This window comes from Rhagoletis zephyria, unplaced genomic scaffold, assembly GCF_001687245.7.
Source record: "Rhagoletis zephyria isolate East Lansing unplaced genomic scaffold, Rhagoletis_zephyria_1.1 Rzeph_scaffold_01582, whole genome shotgun sequence".
NCBI classification, from domain to species: domain Eukaryota; kingdom Metazoa; phylum Arthropoda; class Insecta; order Diptera; family Tephritidae; genus Rhagoletis; species Rhagoletis zephyria.
This window is the reverse complement of record NW_016158666.1, coordinates 77,828-98,300: the sequence shown is the minus strand read 5'-3', so window position 1 is coordinate 98,300 and position 20,473 is coordinate 77,828. Positions and strand designations below refer to the sequence as shown.

Below are 20,473 nucleotides of genomic sequence, written 5' to 3'. Positions count from 1 at the left end.
AACCTCCTCATTCTTAACGTTCAAGATCTCAAAACGTTTGCCGTCGTTTTGTTCTCTAGCTTAACATTCCTCTTTGAAAACGTTCTCGATAATTTCGTTCTCATTGAAAACGTTCCCGAAAGTTTCGCTCTCATTCTGTTTTTCTTGTGAACGTTCCCGAACCTTTTGTTCTCATTTTGTTCCCGTTCAAACTGCTCTCAATACTTTTGTTCTCGTTTAAATAGTTCTTTTGTGGGAACATTCTTGACATTACATTTTGTTCTCATGCAGGACTAAACCAAAATAGGAACGCGATCTCCGTCTCTGTATAGAAGAGACTAAATAACCGAACACTTAGGCCCAACCAAGAATGATAGATGGGTTGTTTTATAAATGTAAAAAAAAACGAACAAATGCAAAAACAATTCAGGGAACAAGCAACAGTGTTGCCACTTGTTGGGCATATTTAAATAAAGTTGATCTGAAACCCAACGAAATCTTAATGGCATTTAAATAAGAATCCAAAATTAAACTTAAATTCCCTTTAAATATTCATCTGAAATTGGCCCTTAAGTAATTGTTGTGGATATTGATACCAGTTTACATATCGAAATCTATAATGTCGAAGGAGTTTACATTTTAATCATATTTCCCAATTGGTTGGGTTCTTCCCCTAGTACTCACCTCGATACACTGCTCTGCCACATCGTTCTCCCTCATCAGGGCCGACATGGCGTCCGCTTGCCTTTTCAAATTCGCTTGATTTGTTCTCTCCGCTGACGCAGTTGCATCGTCCATAACATTGTTGTTGCGCCTCAACACATCCGCGCTGTTTTCTTCATAGGCAGCGTTTCTTCTAATGGCGGCATCATTCAAACCATCTTCGTTGTTTATGTGTAGATTTTTGGGCAACGCAGCGGTATCGTCCAACGTCAAACGCGGACTGCCTTCGGGTGTGTCCAGTATCTCAATGGAATCGATCACCTTCTCCGGCTGAGCTGCCTGCTGATTTGCCATATTGTAGCTAGCAGATCCGCTGTTCATTGCCATGGCCAAACTGCCGGCGCACGTTATGGTCGAGTTTTGCCGAATACGCGCGCCGTTGGCCATCAGGCGTTCCGTCAATTGCGGATATTTGATGCTATTGCTTATTTGCTGTTGCAGCTGCTGCCTTTGTTGCTGTTGTTGTGGTTGTGACTGTTGGAGCGCGTGCTGCTGGTGATGATGTTGCTGCTGCGACTGCAGTGGCTTCGGTTGCAGAGGCGGTGGCACGCCGTACTTTGTTACATTTAGCGGTGCATTCAGTTGATTGAGCAGGAAACTGTTGGTGTTTTCCATCGGCGGCGCTGTCTGTATGACGCTCATTTCTCGCTGCAGCCGCTCCATGAGTATGGTGGGATGCGGCGGTTGTTGTGCATCGCTTATTTGGGGGTCCGCATCGGTGTAGGTGAAGTGCGCAGGCGACGAGCCGGGCGATGGGGAGGATGTTAGGTCGACGGTGTCCACCACATTTGACAGATCGTCTGCGGGTAGCGGTGGTTGCATCAGTTGCGAATCTTCAGTGTTTTCATTGCGCAGCGAGTCACCGTTGCTGACGTGGAATACGTTGTTGAACACTTGTGGGTCGTGCTGCTGCAGCCCTTCATCGATGTCCATGTCGTCGGAGTTGCGACGCGGCTCCTCGATGTCCTCCTCCTCAGCAAACATCGCGCTGTCATTGAAGCCGCAGAACTCTTGGCTGCTGCTCGACTCGCAACCGTTCACCATATGCTCGCGTGCACTACACTCAGCAGTCTGCTGTGGATCCAGCGTCCTTTGCGGCACGCCGCACGCGGCGCTTGTGTCGGTGCCGCCTTTTGGGTCGCTGGATTTTCCACACTTTTTTGAAGCATTGCGCGTTTTGTCCTCCAGAACCGCTTTCATTTTCAACGTTGGCGACGAAAGATTTTTTATGGTGAGCTTGGGTACCACTTTGTTGGCAGCTGCCTCCTCCGCTGCCGATAGAGGTGGCGACGATTCGCCGCTCAAGCCCTCATCACTCTCCTCCGAGGATTGCTGCTCTACGTTTGGTATCGATTTGATGGTCAGTTTGGGTATTTTCTCCATGCACTCGCTGCCGCCACCATCCTGACAGTTGGTCTTGATCGTCAACTTGGGAACGACTTTCTCCACTGCCGTGTCGCAGTTGTTACCCTTCGCATCCTGGCGCGAGATCATCAGCTTGGGCAGTCTTTCTGGCGACTCTTTGCGTGTGCTGCTTGACAACTGCCGCACCACTAGCGGCGATTGCTTGGGCGACTGTGGCGCTGCACTCCCCTCCAGATTAGCCATGGAGATAGTCAGTTTCGGGATGACGTGTGCGTGCTCCGACTCTGTTGGCTGCTGCAATGCTTTGATGCAAAACTTCGGCGAAGTGATCTCGGCGGCAACTTCGTGCGTCTTAATTGTTATCTTGGGTATCTTCTCGGGTGGCGGTGCTGGGTCCTCACTCAAGTCGCTTAGCGACTCCTCTGCATCCAACGACTTAGTTTTGATCGTCAACTTTGGTATGACCTGTGCGTTGGAGTCGTCATTGTGCTGCGTTATGATGACCGCGTGCTCCTGCCCGGTTTTGATGGTAAGTTTGGGTATCTTGCTGCTGCTGCCAGCAACGTTGCCGCCATCATGGGCTTCGCCGTGATCCTCAGCTGCAGCTGCTGCCGTTGACGTGCTTACACAGGCGCCAGTTGCATTGGTTTTTATAGTCAACTTCGGCACCAGCTCCTCGTGCTTTGGCAGCAACGTTTTAATCGTCAGTTTAGGCACAGAACAGGCGTTGTTGGTGACATTTGAAACCGTACACGAGGCGGTGGCCGAGATGGAAGACATCGACGGTACTCCTGCAGACGAGGATGTGCTCGATGACGACGAAGAGGACGAGGCTGGCGATATCGTGGACATGATCGACTCGCTGGTGCCATCCAACGACGTTTTTATGGTGAGTTTCGGTAGTGGGGGAGGCGAGTGTTCACTGTGTGATTTTGTCGATGCTGCGCTGCTCGCCGACGATGCGGACGGACCCGATTGTGTGCTGCTACTGTGCGAAGCGGCTTGCGAATCGGACATTTTGATGGTGAGCTTCGGTACAATGGAACTATCCGAGCTGTCATTGGCCGATCTTATCGTCAATTTGGGTAGAATGTGTGGCTCGTCACTGCCACCGACAACTGCCGACGCCTTGATGGTCAGCTTCGGTATTTGTGCGCCGCTGCGTGTGGTGCACGACTCGGCGACCGCATCATCTTCGGCAGAGGAAGAGCAATCCGAGGACGCGACGTCGTTCGCTTTTTTCATTATGGGCTTAATTGTGATTTTCGGAACAATGTTCGGGCTATTGTGCGTGTGCAAATTGATTTTAAGTGGCTCCACTTTGCGGGTCGACTCGGTACCGCTGTGGCTTGCGGCGCCTTCCTCCCCGGACATTGATTCTGTATTGCTCTGAGATTCAAGGGAGCGCGCATTAACGCTCGTGGCGTTCGGCTTGGGTAACTTCAAGATGATCTTGTGGGATTCGGTGGTTTGCTCGGCTGGCACCGCTTGTCCTTGTCCGCCTCCGGCACCTATTGACACTGCGTGCCCAGCGATAGCCTCACCACTTGAGGCTACAGTCACTGCTGTCTGCTCGCGCGCAACCATATTTGCGCTACCTGCGTTGTCGTCGCGGCCGTTCGTGTGCTCCAAACCGCCGTTGCTTAAGATACTAATACTACTTTTGTTGCTGTTGCTAGCCCTTAATTCCGCCTCTACGCTCCTAACGCCTGCTGTACGTGTCGCCGCTGCAGCAGAAGTGGTCGGCATAACCGAATCTAGACCGTGGGTAGCGCGGTCCACGCCGCTAGGTTTTAAAATTTTTCGGCCACTGAAGGATGATTGTGTCGATTGGTGTGGCGATTGTGATTCATCCTCACTGGAGGCGTCCGTTGTCGTTATGTCGCCGCGTTGCTGGGTCGATTGTCTGCCGCTACTGCTGCTGCACGTCGTGGACAACAAACGCTGCGGCGAAGAGCTGCAATCATTCCCGGTGGAGCTGGTGATGCGCGCCGGCGATGTGATCAATGCCTCAAGGTGCGGCAAATGACCGGCTATGCTTGTATGCGTATCGCTCGAGGTCGACGTGACAATTTGCTCCTGTTCTTCTTCTGCACTTAGGTTGCTGGACAGCACGTGAGCCAGGGCGGCGCTTTGGTTGTGGTTAACTCGACTGGCGGCGTACGAAATGTTCTGTGGTAGATTTTGTGATTCTTCGGGCGCCTGATTGTTTGTATCATTCATTGCTTTGCTGCTGCTTCGTAGATGGGATGTGATGGGTTGCGAAATCCGATTGAGTTACACCTGGATGTCTTTTAGGATCAATTATCGGCTGCAAAAGGCCATGGCTTAGAAAACATCTTCTGGAAAGGAAAGAAGAAAAAGTTTATAAATTATATATGTATGTAAGTAAGTATGTATATGCAAAACAAGTAAAAAATATTGCATAAAAACTTAAAATTTTCGTTATCATTTTCCTTCGGCAGAACTTTTTTTACATCGCGCATCACGTATTCAACCAAAAGTACAACTCCAAATAGCAAAGCTATAACCACACTGGCACAACGTATATATCAAAATTTCGCGTTCCTATCACGTTCACCGATGATAGCAAAAGTCAAAATAAAATTTACATTAAGATCGCGCCGCGAAGGCTGCCAACCTCCCAGCCAGCCAGCCAACTAGGCAGCCGCGCGCATCATAGACGCATTTGTCATCAAATCGGGGAATCCACACGTCTGCGCTGCGTCTACTGCTGCCGTTTATCACAACCCACGAGCTCACTGTTAGGTGGGTAGTCGAACTGGCGGACGAACGGACGCACCAGCAGACAGCTGCTGGCCCCACGACGAGGTCCAGCCGGCGAACAGAGCGAGCAAAACAAAAGCCACGAAACAACGAAAAGCACACAAAGAGTTGGTGGGTTCTTTGTTGTTTCAGCTGCTGTTTGACGCTGCCTTGTCTAAGCATTTAAAGCAACGTAAACCGCATCAGCTGTTCGTACGCTAAGCGTTCATAGCTGCTGCTGCTGTTGTCGATGGCTGGCTCGATGCTCTATGCCTCCTTTCCTTTGGAATCACCTTATCACACACGTTTTGTGCGCGCCCCATCCATGCGTTCCGTGCCGTGTTTGTTTGTGCTCTCCGCATGCAGCAGCTGACTCTCACTCTCTCGCGCGCGCGTACCATAGCCAGTCGAGCGCGCAGTCAGTTTGTGTGCTGCATCTACGGCTATTGCTGCTGCAATGCCACCACAGGCTTCCCCTTCACCTAGGCGCGCACCGAAGATTCAACGAAACGGCGGAGAGCGAGCATATATGCCAATATTCAGAAGTAAGGTGATTCTTTGATTTTTCGTGAATCAGTAAAGTGTTCGTCGTGTGCACGGGCGCGCGCGATTGCCGTTACTACTGGCCAGCTACCGNTGATTTTTCGTGAATCAGTAAAGTGTTCGTCGTGTGCACGGGCGCGCGCGGTTGCCGTTACTGCTTGCCAGCTACCGACAGCTACAAGACAGCTTCGCAATGCCGACAACAGTATGGCAGGCAGTCAGCAAACAAGCAACCAGCCAGCCAGGCAGCCAACTAACTAGCTAGGCGACCAAGCAACCAAACGGCCCACAACGACTGTCGGTGGAAACGTTGTCACATTTGCAAACGGCACTCCAAGCGAAGCACAACCAAACCATCAACCAACGAGCGAATACGAACAGCTGCTAACGCGCAAGCGAATAAGAACACCGACCGACGCGTGGTACAACCAACCGTTCAACGGTAAAAGAGAAAATAAAAGCGAACTGTAATTTCATTGGCGGTCGGGGGCGAGCGGAAAGAAAAAACAGTTGTGGTGGATAACTGTAGTCTTTCTAAATAGCTTACATATTAAAAAATAAAACTAATAATAATCATAGCGAAAAACGTGAGGTCCTTTGGCAACGCAGATGCAGCGCCCCTAGTTAACATTAAACAAAAAATGCTTTAATAAACAATTGGGTATTATTGCTTAAAGTCTCCTGAAGAGAAACAGAGTTTGCCGATTGTAAAATATAGATCTTCAAGTATTCTACACCATTTCTGAGAAAACTTGTTTTTTTTCATATAAAATACATGGGAAACTTTGAAGGCTTTGAGTATCCTCTAATATTAAAAAAAACAAGGGTGTCTACTTTTTTCGATATTGAACGATCCTAGGGGGTGAGAGCATTAAAATTTCGATTTCATTTTATTTGTAATACCCTTATGTACATATACAAACATATGTATGTAAGTGTGTACATATCACACAAGTTCTTCAAACGTGGGTGAGTTCAAAAGTTTTTATTTTTGTAATTGCTAAGAAATAGTCTTTAGGGTTTTCTAGCAAATGGCCAATTTTGAGTCTTGACACTTTTGAAGGATTTTGCGATAGGTGTTTTAGCTCGAAGTTTCGCGTTTGTCAGAACACGAAAAAACAAAGTATTTCCAAGCTCATGTTAATCATATGGAGATGGGAGGCTTTTCAAAAAATCACAACAAATTTGATATCTGTAAACAGTGCACAATATCACAATCGACAAATTTAATAAAGTGCAAGTTTCAAGTCACGAGAAGTTGACGTTGTTTTTTTTTCGGGGTGTTGCACATTCTACATAAATATATATTTTGTTCATACGTCAGTTAGAATATCATTTTGAATGTTGATTGTATATGTATTAGGGCTGTGCGATTATTCGATTACTCGAGCAAGTTGGTTAATCAATTATTCGGTTAATCAATTACTCTAGTAATCAAGATTTTGATTACTCAAAAAGATGATTAATCGAGTTACTTGAAATATGATTACTCAAAAAAATAATTTTGCTCGTTAAAAGAGGTTACTTTGGAAAATGCTTATTTTCTTTTTTACATTCTGTATATGAAAAAAATTTTCGTTTTAATTTTTGAAAACAGAAACGTTGTTTCAAAGTATCAAGGAACTTTAACTACTTTATACATATGTAAAGAGTTGAAATGTTGATTAATCATAAAGCAAATTACTCAAATATTTTTGTTTTTAGTTAATCAAAAATCTTGATTACTCGAGTAACTGAACTTTTGAGTAATCATAATTTCCAATTAATCGAATAATTGAGTTATTTACTTTATGATTAATTAAAATTTTGAGTAATCAATTAATCGCACAGCCCTAATATGTATATTAGAGTGGTCCAATTTTTGTATGGGGAAAAAATTTTTCATCCACCCCCTTAGTTTTTTCCTTTTGATATTTGTAATTCCTATACCAACTTTCAGTCTTCTACTGCAACCAATACAGGGTGCTCAATGACCTAGAAATGCGCTACTAGATTGCTATGAAACTGACAAAAATATTGGAGATTTTCATAAAAAGCTATTGTTGTCATGACAACTGAAGCTTGTGATATTTTTTTAGATAATTTAAATTTGAAATGTTCTTAGGTTATTTAACCAATTTATTTATTAAAATATGTACACAATACTTCTAGAGTAAAATATGAGCATCATAAGCATCCTCTTTCAACAAGAGGAACAATTTTGGAAGGTGTCCCAAACCCTATCTTGGAAAAAATTTTTTTGGACCACTTTAATGTACATGCATGTATGATATCGTATCAAAAAAGTACTTTCAATGATCAAGTTTTGAAATAAAGGACAAAATAGATTTTTAGAAATAAAGTCAAAGGACAGCTTCTTGAGCATTACTTTTAACAAGAATAGTTTTAACCGGCCGTAAAGCTCCAAAAATTAACTTATATAAGAAATTCCAAATTTTGGCCCTAGAAAACAACTACTTAAAAATAGTTTTAATTGCAATAAAATCACATTTTTATCTTAATTGTTTGTTTTTTTCAAACCGCAACTTAACTATGTGCATTAAAAACTGTTCATACTTGCAAGTTTTGCTAAAGAACTTATTCATAATTCCCTTTGTTCAATAAAATATGTACCAGTACAAAACGACACAACACAAAACTAAAAAAAAAACTACACAAAAAATGATGACACAAAGAAGAAAACTACTTATCGATAACTACTACTAGTGCTGCCACACTCCACAAGTTTTTACACTGCAATTTTTAGTTGCCTGTGTAACTATCTTCAAAGCTGAGAACCATCCAAATTTGCACATAAAGAAAATTCATCATTGGGTCACAAAAATCGTCGAATCGTCCCTCTGTTTGGCTAGCACTGTACTAAAATTGTATGGGCTACAAAACTGCATACTCGAATAAAAAAATTGACTCTGAAATGTAAATGCTGAAGAATATTAGTAAAAAAAAAGTGAGTACCGGTTAGTCAGGTCTTGAAATTAAACGGATGTTTTAGAGAATTTTATGTAGTTTTGGAACATATAATTGGAATTTTTCGCGCGACTTTGTAAATAAATATATGTAATTTTCGAATTTTTTAATTTTCAATTTCAGCTTCTTTTTGCGTAATTTCGCGAAATGATTTTTCGAAGAATGGAAAAATCACACCGAGAATCGGCAGACGTAATTTTTAACGTAAAACCTTTGTTTTCTGAGAGTGAAAAGCAAGAAACAAAAATTAACCGAAATTCCATTACATTTAATGACTGCGCCCACATTTTTTGCGAGTTGTAGACCGACATAACGTCTTTCCCATATTTAAGGTTTTCAAATAAAATAGAGAGCACAAACTAAATTTCATCGAAATCGCATGAAATTTAATGTTTAAGCCCATAAGAGTGAAGTGCATGGTAATTATCCCATTTTTACCAAATTTCATAATTCTCTATTCCCAAGTAAAATTAGAGCACATGTCAAGTTTTAGCGAAATCGGTGCAAGTTAACTATTATTTCCACCTACCTCCGTATAGTCGAAACACCGGGACGCAATGATCACCAGAAAAAAAAAAAACAAATGTTGTGAGTAAGCCAGAATACGAAGTGTGAAAACAGGAAAATTATGCAACATTGTAAGCAAGAATGAAATTTACAAACAAGAAATATTTTCATGCAGAGGGAACGGTACCCTTAGCAATCGGAAGGAGTTGACGATGGAAAGTTTCTAACTGCCATCCCTAAATTGGCGCGTCAAGCGCCAAGGAACTGTCAAAAATCCTCATGCCCATACAATGGGTCGGTTCAGAAGGTGCAGCAGTTGAGCCAAACCGTTGCTAACAAAATCCGTGATCGTTATGAGTCTTCTGAACGGCTTGATACATTAGCTGTCAAATTCAACTCTCAAAGGTACTACACACCAACATGTTGTCTCAAATGATCAGAAAAATATTACGATCATCTAACACGCAACTGTTCAGTTGATCAGAAGTACACAACAACGCTGTTGCGCCTTCTGAACGTGCCCATTTTGTATGAGGCATCCCACAATAACGCGGCGCTAGCGCCGAGCAAATGGAATTTTAATTTTTGACAGGGCGTTACGTGTTCAAGTAGGAGCAGTAATTCAGAGGGCACCAGTTTCCCGACAGCAACCCACGTTCTCGGGTGTGCTGCACTATTATGTCACTACGCGAATAGGTGACGTCAGTGTTGCCGTTGTGCGACAATACCCTTTGACCCGACTTTTTAAAAATTTAGAATCCTGTAGTACATATGTATGTATATATGTACATACATACAATATGTATGTTTAAAGTAGATAAAGATATAGTAAGAGCTCGCTTTGTATGTAATTTTTAAGGGTTAGGTTTATTTTTTTTACTTCGCTCAGCTCGCTTATGAGTACAAAAAAAGTTGACGTAGTTTTTTTTTTTTTACATGTAATCCGCAAATGTTAGCTCATTTATTTTAACAGTCAGTTACAAAAATGATTTGCAATAGTTTCCGCGCGTGGAAAGTACTGTCTTCTTCCGGCACTCATTGAAGGATCATCCACTGAAAGATCGACTTTTATAGATCCAAAGTTCCTAGAAAAAGTTGTTAAAACCTCCCGTTATAAATAGTGCAGTTACAGTTTGAAGCATCGCCTACTTCTAGACGATCAGTAAGCGAAATACTTTCGACGCCAGAAGAAGTGTGCATTTCTGAAGATAGGAAAGTCCACAACCACTTTTTTTGTTGGAACAAGTAAAAGCGACTAACGTTCGTTAGTTTTTTCAACGGCATAGTACAGCGATTAGCGCAAGCAAATCAAAAAACTCGAATAAACAAGCGAGCAAAACAAAAACCCAAATGCCGCAGGAAACAAAGATGAAGAAGCACAGAAAGCGTTAAGACTCTGATGGGTCGATACTCAGCTGCCAGCAGCTAATCGAAGCAATAATCGGTCGTGCGCCCTTATAGACCACACGACGTAACTGACCGAGCTGCCGAACGAGCAAACGAACAATCCACCGAACGACCAGCGCAGCAGCCGAACATATAGTCGCACGACCCCCAAATTTGCAACCGCCAGACACACGACCAACCGACGGACGGTCGCTCAGTCATAAAGAGTGGCGAAGCGACGACGAGAAAGCGCTACTAAACACATCCTCCGCCGCAGTCTCGACCACCAACGACACTAAACGCCATAAAATCGAAAGTATGAATGAGCGGGTAAACGAGCAAGTGAAGGAATTAATGAATGAACGAACGTTTATACATTTGGCCAAATGAGTGAACAAACGCACAATTGTTGCATCTGCTCGCAGCGCGCAAGCAATGTTTTGATTTCGGGTCATTCACCCGCCGCAAGACAGACAGACAGTCAAGCTTAGAGTCGTACCAGCGCTGGCAGTTAGCACTCGTTCGCTCCACACCCGCAAACGCCCACATCACTAGCGGCAGCAGCACCGTTCGGTTGCTTTTGTTCAATCAAATCTATTCAGTTTTAGTTAGGTTTAGTGGCGCTACGCTTCCATTCAAATCGCACTTGTCGAGTTGAATAGAATGGCCGACGACGCAGATAGCGGTGATGAAGAAGATGATAAACACAAACCGCAGCCAGACAGCTGCGGGCGGGTGAAAACCTTTACGAGTAATTTTGAACGCCGCGTCAAAGCCAAAAAGCCGGTAGTTTGTGAAGGATGCGGGGGAAGGGGGTGTAGAAAGATGATGATAAGCGTCAGTTGCTTTCTCTGGCGCTGATAAGAATTATCCTCAACTGGTCAGCGAGAAATGCGATATTCTGCTGCAAATACTTCGCAACAATAATATACACATGTAAGTCGTGGGCAAATTGTGTTGTAAAAATATGATGGCGCACTTGCATGTGCGTATGTATTTACACATTTTGCGAAAACTTACATGTTTAAATAATGATACAGCGCGATAATTTACCTCGTCAATGCCATTTGCATTTCTTTCACTTTCTTTTTTTGTACAAATAAGTGAAAAACATTGTTTTTTAATTTCGTGGTTACTTTTCAGACGACCTACCCCCGAAAATACCTATTTGCCTTATTCTCCTCCAACTATACCAACTATTATTTTGATAATAAATTCATCTATAATATATTCCATATCTTATTTTGCCAAAAATTTCAATTGTCAGTTGGCACGATAACTGAGCGCGAAATCGCAGAACTGTTGGTAGTTTTAAAATATTAGATTAATAAATCCAAATATATTTTATGTCAAAATATATTCGAAAGGCTACACTCTCTTCAACGTTTTATACTCCTGGCCAGTTCCACTAAGCTCTCATCCTCTGATGAGTCGTCGAACCATAACTCTATTGTAATAATTTTCGCCAAGTTTTTAACCGACTTCACAAAAAGGAGAAGGTTTTTTTTTTATAAACTCGTTTTCATTTTTACTTAATTTTAATTTGAACAAATTTACATACATATAAGCACACTAGTTTGCTCAATTTGTAAACAAAGCATCTCAGCGGTCAAATATATACTATTGTGAACAACCGAAACGAGCGAAATTCACAATAGCGCTATTCTTCATCGAATGAGCATCATAATACTAAATGAAAATTCATTCGATCAGCGCTTTCGACCGATGTCGACAGTCGGGTCTACGTAACCGGAACGACCCAGATTTATATCTGGTCAAGGACTCTCACTCCAGCAACACTCCCCAAAATCTCTTTGGGGAATTTGTATGCTGTTACAACAATAACAACAACAACCGATGTCGAAAATCGAATGCAACTCATAATACGGCCCCCATTGTAGAGAAAAAGATATGTTTTAAGAATTTGTATAAAAATTATTTTACAGTCACATATATGACTAAGTGACAAGCAAAATATAACCGTTAAGAATAGGTAAATTTAAGAATTAAGAAACAACCAAAGCAATCAGACAGTTTTTTTTTAAGAAATCGCTCGAAGGTCGCAAAATTTTATTATGACGCTAGTGAAAAATGGGTTTATGGGTTAATCAAAATAATCCCTAATATCGCAGACAGCTGAAAATTTAAATTTTAGTATTGTAAGAGTATATAATATACCTGTAATAAACATTAATTGATGTTAAGTTATTGTAAACTAGACATAAGGTATTTTTTTGCCTATAGCAGAGATGGGTAAAGTGGCTCCCACGAGCCTTCTGCACTTAGCAGCCGGCTTGGCACATTTAGGTGCTAGATGAGGGCTGGCATTAAATGCTAGCATGAAGGGGGAAGAAGAGTGTTATAAAATTTCTTCCACTCCGACTCTCATTACTAATAAACATGATGCTATTAGTGCATTTTTTACATCTCCTTTACCCTCAGAACTGCTTTACTTCTTGCGTAGCACTTACGGGCCCTTTGACTGCTTTAAGAGCCAAAAATCTGCCCATCCCTGGTCTATAGATACCATTAGTGACGGAGTTATGGGTCTAGCCATAAAGAGATATTCGATATTTGATAGCGGGAACGACGAACGTGTTTTAGTAACCTCTTAGCCTTCTGAATATTTCAGTATGATTAAGTGTTAGTTTTAAGTGGGTATGTACAAATTACCATTGATTTTTAATTTTTGTTTTTCATGTGGAAGATAATGGTATTTTGTGAATAAGAGTATTTTTCCAATTAAAAAGTTTGAAATTTGTTGAATTTTTATAATTTTTTGTACGAAGTTTGAAATGTGGATTTACAGGGTGTTTGTTGTATAACTCAATAGACTTTTTTTTTAATAATGTCAAACATTAAAGAACCAAAGAAATATAGCCAAGGCTGGTCAAAATAATGCAAGTCTATTATTTCTGTCCCCAGTTTTGTAGCGATGCCCCAGATTTTTAGACTTAAAGACCGACATGAATGTGATTTTCTAAAAACTTTAAATATTTTACCGACTTCAAAAAATATGACTATTTTTTTTTACGTACATACATACATACAACTTTGGCCACATAAACCGTTTTCGATAATTATTACACAAACGTCGATCATTTGATGGAAGAACGCCATAACTAGAGAAAGCTAAAATGCGAGAAAAACTACCAGGGTGTTTATTTAACGCATTTACAAACATGCTAAAAAATACGAAGGTATGTACATAATTACATGCATATGTATACACAGTATCGGTCATATTAATAGCACCCACCTATTTCGAAGTAATATTGTTGTTGTTACATATGTATGTTAATTTATTTGGGAAAATTTTCCTTAGATTCGGTCTAAATTTGAAAAAAAATGAAGAATTTTCAAATAAAAAAAAGCAATTCTATCACAAAACCCAAGTATAAAACTACGTAGAAATTTAAAAAGAATCACCAAATTTTCATCCAAATTTCAAACTTTTTTCTCAGAAGTGTAAATTTTTGGATTATATATTTTTATAGCCCATTCAATGTTAGTGTAATCTTGTGCAAGTTTCAAGTGATTAAAAATTCCCGTTGATTTTTTACATTTTTTTTTGCCGCATTGGCTTCTATAACCACAACACCTTCGACAAAAAAATCTAAAAATACTGAAAATAATTATAACACTTCTGAGAAAAAAAGTTTGCGATTTGGATGAAAATTTTATGAATTTTTTTAGTTTCCATAAAGTTCTAAACTTGGGTTTATATGGGTTTTGTTAGAGAATGAACTGTATTTTAATTGAAATATCTGAAAAATAAGTATAGGTATAAACGTCAGGGACAAACAATATCACTTTGAAATTGGGGTTCTATTAATATGACCGATACTGTACGTACATGTAGGTATTATGTGCACGGTTTAAACTTCCATACGTCGGAAAAATGCGAAATCGAATGTACATATGTACAATGAAAAGTGTAATGATGTCGAGGCGAATACAGTGTAAGCACATATGGCAAATACGGAGGCAGCGAATAGAACTAATAAAATAATATTTCAAGTTTTAGAAAACAAAATTTGTGATTATAAGCGCGTGCCTATGCACAATCAGTGCCCAGCCGTCTCTTGGCAATATAAAATCGGATTTAAATGCATACATACCTATTCACTAATTTATTTGTTGTACCCCATAAATGTACATACTATGTATGTATGTATTTACAAAATGTACATCTGTTTAGCGGCTCGTATATTGACCTTGGTGCGGCTTAATTGTTTTTATTATAATTTGATATTGACTTGTGAGCAGCGAAAAGCGTTAAAACACTCATATGCAATAAAACTTGTACATACATAGATACATATGTAGGTATGTACATATGTACCCACTAGGTAGTATGTAGTATGTGTTCTAGTAGGTACACAGTACATACATATGTACATATGTAGATGCATATACAAAAGTACATAGATATATCTATGTATATATGTATTTACATTTGAGTCTATCTCATGTTTTAAATATGTAATTAGACTGAATTTCTAGCGCAGCGTCAACGTAAAACCCGCAGACATCAGCGGATTTTTTCACATTTTTCTGTTTTTTTTTGTGGCGCGAAGTTTTGAAGTTTCATTTAAAATGACAGTTTTTGGCACTCATATGACATACAACAGCTCTTTTGCAGTGACTGCTTTTACACTGGGTAGACACATGCAACAATAGATACATATACATATATGTATGATTGGTGATGGATTCCATTGCCTCTCTTGCTGTATCAACTTTTTCAATATTTACTTGAAACTATGTAGAAAAATTTAATACATTTTTCTTAAACACATACCCACTTATTTAATTGGTCTGCGAATACACAACAGCATTCATAAATACAATTATTCAGCTTGTTAACACATTAGCGTTTAAGAGCAGACTTTCTTTCTCCACTAGAAACTTTTTCTTCTACATCACCGCCTACCACCACCCTCTTTTATGCACACACCGCTTCTCCGGTGCAGGTACTCATCGTTTGTACATATGAATTTTTTATCTCTCCCCTCCCACACCACTTCCGTCTGAAAGGAAATAGATTTTCTACTCAAACGATGGCTACTTTTTCATAATTTTCACCTTCACTGCAGCGAGTTACACAGCCGTTCGTCGGTTAGTCGATACATCGGTTTATCGAATTTTTTAGCACTCTAATATCTCAAAATTGCATGAGACTCGCGTAAATGTAAACGGAACGCACTGTACGCGTCCAAAATCGTTGAACTTCGAAACTGAAAACGAGAACGAAAATGTGTTGCCTGAAGAGAAAAAAATTTTATTGTACATATCTTTTTGGTGCGCTGTGAAAATTTCAGTGCTGTGCCAACGAACCAGCGCGACATATGAACGAAGGTATATGAAAAAGAGGCAACGATAAACAGCAGCAAAGCAAGGTACCAGAGACATGACTGGCGACGGCGACGTTGAGCAACGAATGTACGATAGCTGCATGGCAGCCAACGTGTTGGTGGCGGCAGGCAGCGGTAGAGGTGGATGAAATGCCAAGTTGTGGAAGCAGCCATATAAAAAGCAGCAGGCGAAAAGGCAGGGGCCACAGTAGACGAAAACCGAACCGAACAGAGCGTACGATCGAAACACGGACGGCCGTATAAAGCATGTGCGCAACGGAAACATGAATAAAACACGATGCAGAGCAGAAGCAACGCAAGCAACCCGAGTTTTCTATCGTATGTGTGCGATTGTATGAATAGGGTGGATGATAAAAGTGGCAGCAGAGCAACTGCAAAGCCTGTTAAATACCAGCAAAGAGATGTTCAAAGCAACTGGCGAAGCGCAAAGCGAGGTAGTGGCTACGACAAACGAAGAAACCAGCAGATACTTGTGTGACTGCATAGATACATACATACAGTCACTCACAGAAGTATTCGTAATTTAGTCTTCACAATTGTATTCAAAATGTTTTCCATCATAGATCTTTTTTGTTAATTTTTATTTCAAATATATGTAGTTCGTTCTATAACAAAATCCATATAAATTAATCTTGCAAACTTTGTTCAAGATTCAAAAAGATTATTCAAACTTTAAAAAATGTCCATCAAAATTTCAAGTTTTATTCAGAATTAGAAAAGAAATTTCTAGTAAGCAGTTTTGCAGCCCATTCAATTTTTGTGTGTTAAAGTGCAAGTCTTTAGTTGCTAAAAATTAGCGTTGGTTTTTTTTTTTATTTATTTTATTTTTTTTGTCGAAGGTGTTGCGCATTTTCTTCCATACATGTAACACATGAACAAAATCTATTTTTATGTACCTATGTAAGAAAATGCACCATAGCCTCGACAAAAAATAAATCTAAAAAATCAACGGTAATTTTTAGCTCCTGAATATTCGAAAACTTTCTAAAGTTTTTTTTAAGTTTGATTAATTTTTGTGAATTTTATACAAAGTTTGAAAGATTGATTTATATGGTTTTTGCTGTAGAATGGGCAATGTTTTAAATAAAAATTATGGAAAATGTTTTGAATATTGCGAAAAAAACTAAATCACCAATACTTCTGTGAGTGACTGTGTGTATACATATATACACATCCATATTAAAAAATAAAAATAAATAAATAAACGCACACGAAAATGTACATATAACAAAGAAAACTAAATATGCACGTGCGTGTATGAGGCTGAGTAGAGAGACTCTGCTTGTACAAAAATAAAAGCAAGTCGTTGGCTCGTCGCTGTTTCTACAGAACAAGAAAATTATTAATGCATTTGTATAAATGTGGGCAAAAGATAAACGCTTACAAATCTTATGTTATATTTGCTCGTCGCAGATAAAAATTTAGCGTCATAACGAACGGGAGGTGTAGGTGGGTGAATGAGCGTGTAGCTAAAAAGCACAGCGAAATTCAGTTTTCTCATTGCCATTTCATAGATACACTACGAAATATGTATGACGAATTGGCCCCATTGAACACACGTTAAATGTCCAATCATACACACACACAGCTATAAAAGTATTACACACAAATTCAACCACAATTGTGAATACAAACGATTTTTAGAGCAAACATGGATGTATACTCATATTTATGTACATTAGGGTGGCCCCTAGTTACAGGGAGAAAAATAAAAGTGTTTAGATTCTCACCCCAAATAAATGTGTGAATAGCCTAAAGACTAAATTATGCAAAATTTAAGATCATTCAAAATAGATTTAGAGGTGGCTCAAAGCGCTCAAAGTTTCCCATGTATTTTACTTAATGGGAAAAAAACTATTTTTCGTAGAAATGGTATAGAATCCTTGAATATCAATATTTTTCAAACGGCAAACTCAGTTTCTCTTCAGGTGAATATGTATTAATATTAACGATTTTTCGAAATCAGGGCCACCCTACATTGTAGACACCTACATACATATGTATGTAGGTATAAATTACCATTCAAGCATTCACTTGATTCAGCTCGAATACTTTTATTTAAAACATATGTATGGATGTAGTAAATAACGGCATAATAAAAAGTTGACTGATCGTCCGTCCAGCCAAGCAACCGCCAATTGACTAGGCGAATATCTGATATAAAACCGGGATTATGATTGTGGGTACATGAAATTAAACGGAAACAGATTCAACATCAACACCCAACGTAAAAACAAAGAGCGGCGACATTTTAGGTACAAAATGAGCGAATTTAATTAAAGTGTAAACGAAGTGTAGACGAGCAGTCTTGCCACGGACAAATTTTTTTCCCTACCAATATGTACTAACAAAACCGACCAAAACCTACCAAAAATTTGTTTTGCCTAAGAACATCTTTTGTGTTATACCTTAATTGTAATCATTCCAACCTGAGGATATTTAAGAAGTTAAGCATTTTGGAAGGTGTCAAATTTTGGATGGAGCAGGCAATCGTTCCTCAAGATGTATTAGTCTGCTGTTGATGATACGAGGGGTTTCCTTCACCATCCCAATTCAAATGGCACCTAAACTCTTGCAGAGTCTTTTCAGGGAACCAGTAAGAGTTCTAAGATTCTCCCGGCTAAGTTAAAGTGTTTTTCGGAGCTCCTCTTGGAAGGAGTTATGGATCTCTTTGATTGTCTTATTTCCTTTGATATTCCGTAGTAGGCCGCAATCTGAGATGCTTTCCAGCTTCTAAGTAGCTCTGCAGTGTATCCTTTAGATGCACCTCAAACAGGCCGGGAAACATTCATGGCCATTTGGGCTCAACCCTTTGCGAGATAGTTAGATTTTTCGTTGCTTTCATGTCCCGGAACCCACCAGAGCCGCTATGTAGGCTCCCAGGTGCTTCAAAACAGTTTTTCACCTGCTAACAAGCCTTGGTGCCATTTGAAAAGAGTGTAGGGCCTTTAACGCTGCCTAACTATTCGACATAATATTTATTCTGTTCCCATTTGTCCTTCTATGAAGACATTCGCGAACACATATTTCGAATTCGAGGACTTCCTCCTGGAATATGGTATGTGCCCGTCGGTATACCATACTTCGGACTCTTGGTCAATCATAGTATTATCGCTTTCCAGTAGTCCCTTTCAAGAATTCTGACCTTATAGGGTTTGTAGAAGGATAACCTCGGCAGCATAATGTCCGTGAACTTGATAGCGGTATCATCCAGGAATGGCTCGAAAACCTCTAAATGACCCCGAAAAACTACAAATTTCTTGCTGATAATATTAGGCAGCCATGGGCTCACCAGGCCAGTGCCGCGTATGTAACAACGGGTTTTACTAATGCATTGAAAGAGCACACCAGTCTTCGGTACAACTTTGTAGTTCAGTTCTATTTTAATTAACTTGTAGGCAGTGTACGAAAATAAACTATATTGTACGTTACTATTTCGTTTCGTTTATTACTTTAACAGTTCGGTACAATACGAAACAAAACGGCTGAGTTCACTTTGGCGATAGTACACTACAGTAGTTTAGTAGTTACAGACGAAACAACAAACGAAATGAATCGTGCAGGGAAAATATATTTATGTATGCACATATATGCAATAAACAAATACAAAACGAATGGCTGCAATGAATAAAAAAAATAAAAATGTTTTTTAATTGAATTGGATATGAAAATTTACAGAAAAAATTATTTTTCACGTAATTGAAACGTTTGCATACATATAAAACGTACCCTATGGTACAATTGTCACAAACGAAAAGCAAACGTTTCTCGTTGGGGAAAATGACAGTGAATCTTACAATTTGTTTCTGACTATTTACAAAACTGTACAAAACCACAAATGATATGATGATCGATGAGCAAATGGGAATTGTTTTGTACAGTTTATTTTCGTACCCTGCTTGTAGGTACATAAAGTATTTCCGGATGTTCATAATGTATACTGGCAATAACATAGGTATACGTTTGGACTTACGAATTAGATTTATTTATATGTTTTGGTCACTCTTATACGAATGCACTGGTGAAATATTCGTGTAAACAAGTTTGCTAAAACCTACCAAAATCCAATCTAGCCTACCAACCTACCACATGTAAAAAAACCTACCAGTTTTGGTAGGAAAAGCCCATGTGTGGCAACACTGGTAACGAGCCCACTCCGAAGGGGCTTCGAGTGCCACCGAACAAGGGTTGCCAACTCTTAATACTTGATGAAGGCAGCTGAAGCCGCTTATGTAGTGATTGAACTCCGGTAAGAACATTCGATGAGTAATATTCTCTCTCTGAATATCGTTAACTACCTGTCTGTATTGCGTCAGGCCCAGTGGGTGTAGTCGCTGTTAAATTGCTGTCTGAAGTGGCTGGGAGTTTATTCTGTGTCTACTAAATGTCCGTTCGACTAGTCAAGACGGCAGCTTTCCATCAGGCACTACATGTTTGAACAGGGTGTTGAGTGTCCGCATTATATCGTACCCCGTTGAATAGAGGATCTCCGTACTTTTTTAATGCACGGAAGTAGTATAAATTTATCCGACATCGATACAAAATGATATATAGAGGCGGAAAAGTAAATAGGAACACGATATTTTAAAATTTATTTCCCTATTTTTCTTTTAGTTTATTTAATATGATTGTTTTTTTATAAAAGTATAGCTTCTTATCTAACAAAAACCATATTAATTTACATTTAAAAGTTTGTGCAAAAGTTATAAAAATTATCCAAAATTTTAACTAAATTTGAGCTAAATTTTCAATTTTTTTATCCGATTTTTTAGAATTTTCAACTTTTTGGAGTATGCAGTTTTATAGCCCATTAAATTTTAGTATCATAAACTACAAGTGTGAAGTTCCAACAAATCGCA

General features: G+C 39.8%; 1 protein-coding gene across 1 annotated transcript in view; it reads right to left on the bottom strand.

Annotated features, from left to right (window-relative positions):
• e(y)3 (PHD finger protein enhancer of yellow 3) overlaps positions 1–20,473 on the bottom strand; it is a 42,266-nt gene that overhangs the window by 11,759 nt on the left and 10,034 nt on the right. Inside the window, exon 2 of the mRNA XM_017618230.1 lies at positions 664–4,409. Within this exon, the coding sequence (XP_017473719.1) occupies positions 664–4,290 (3,627 nt within the window). The 5' untranslated portion in view covers positions 4,291–4,409. The remainder of the gene's footprint in view (positions 1–663; positions 4,410–20,473) is intronic.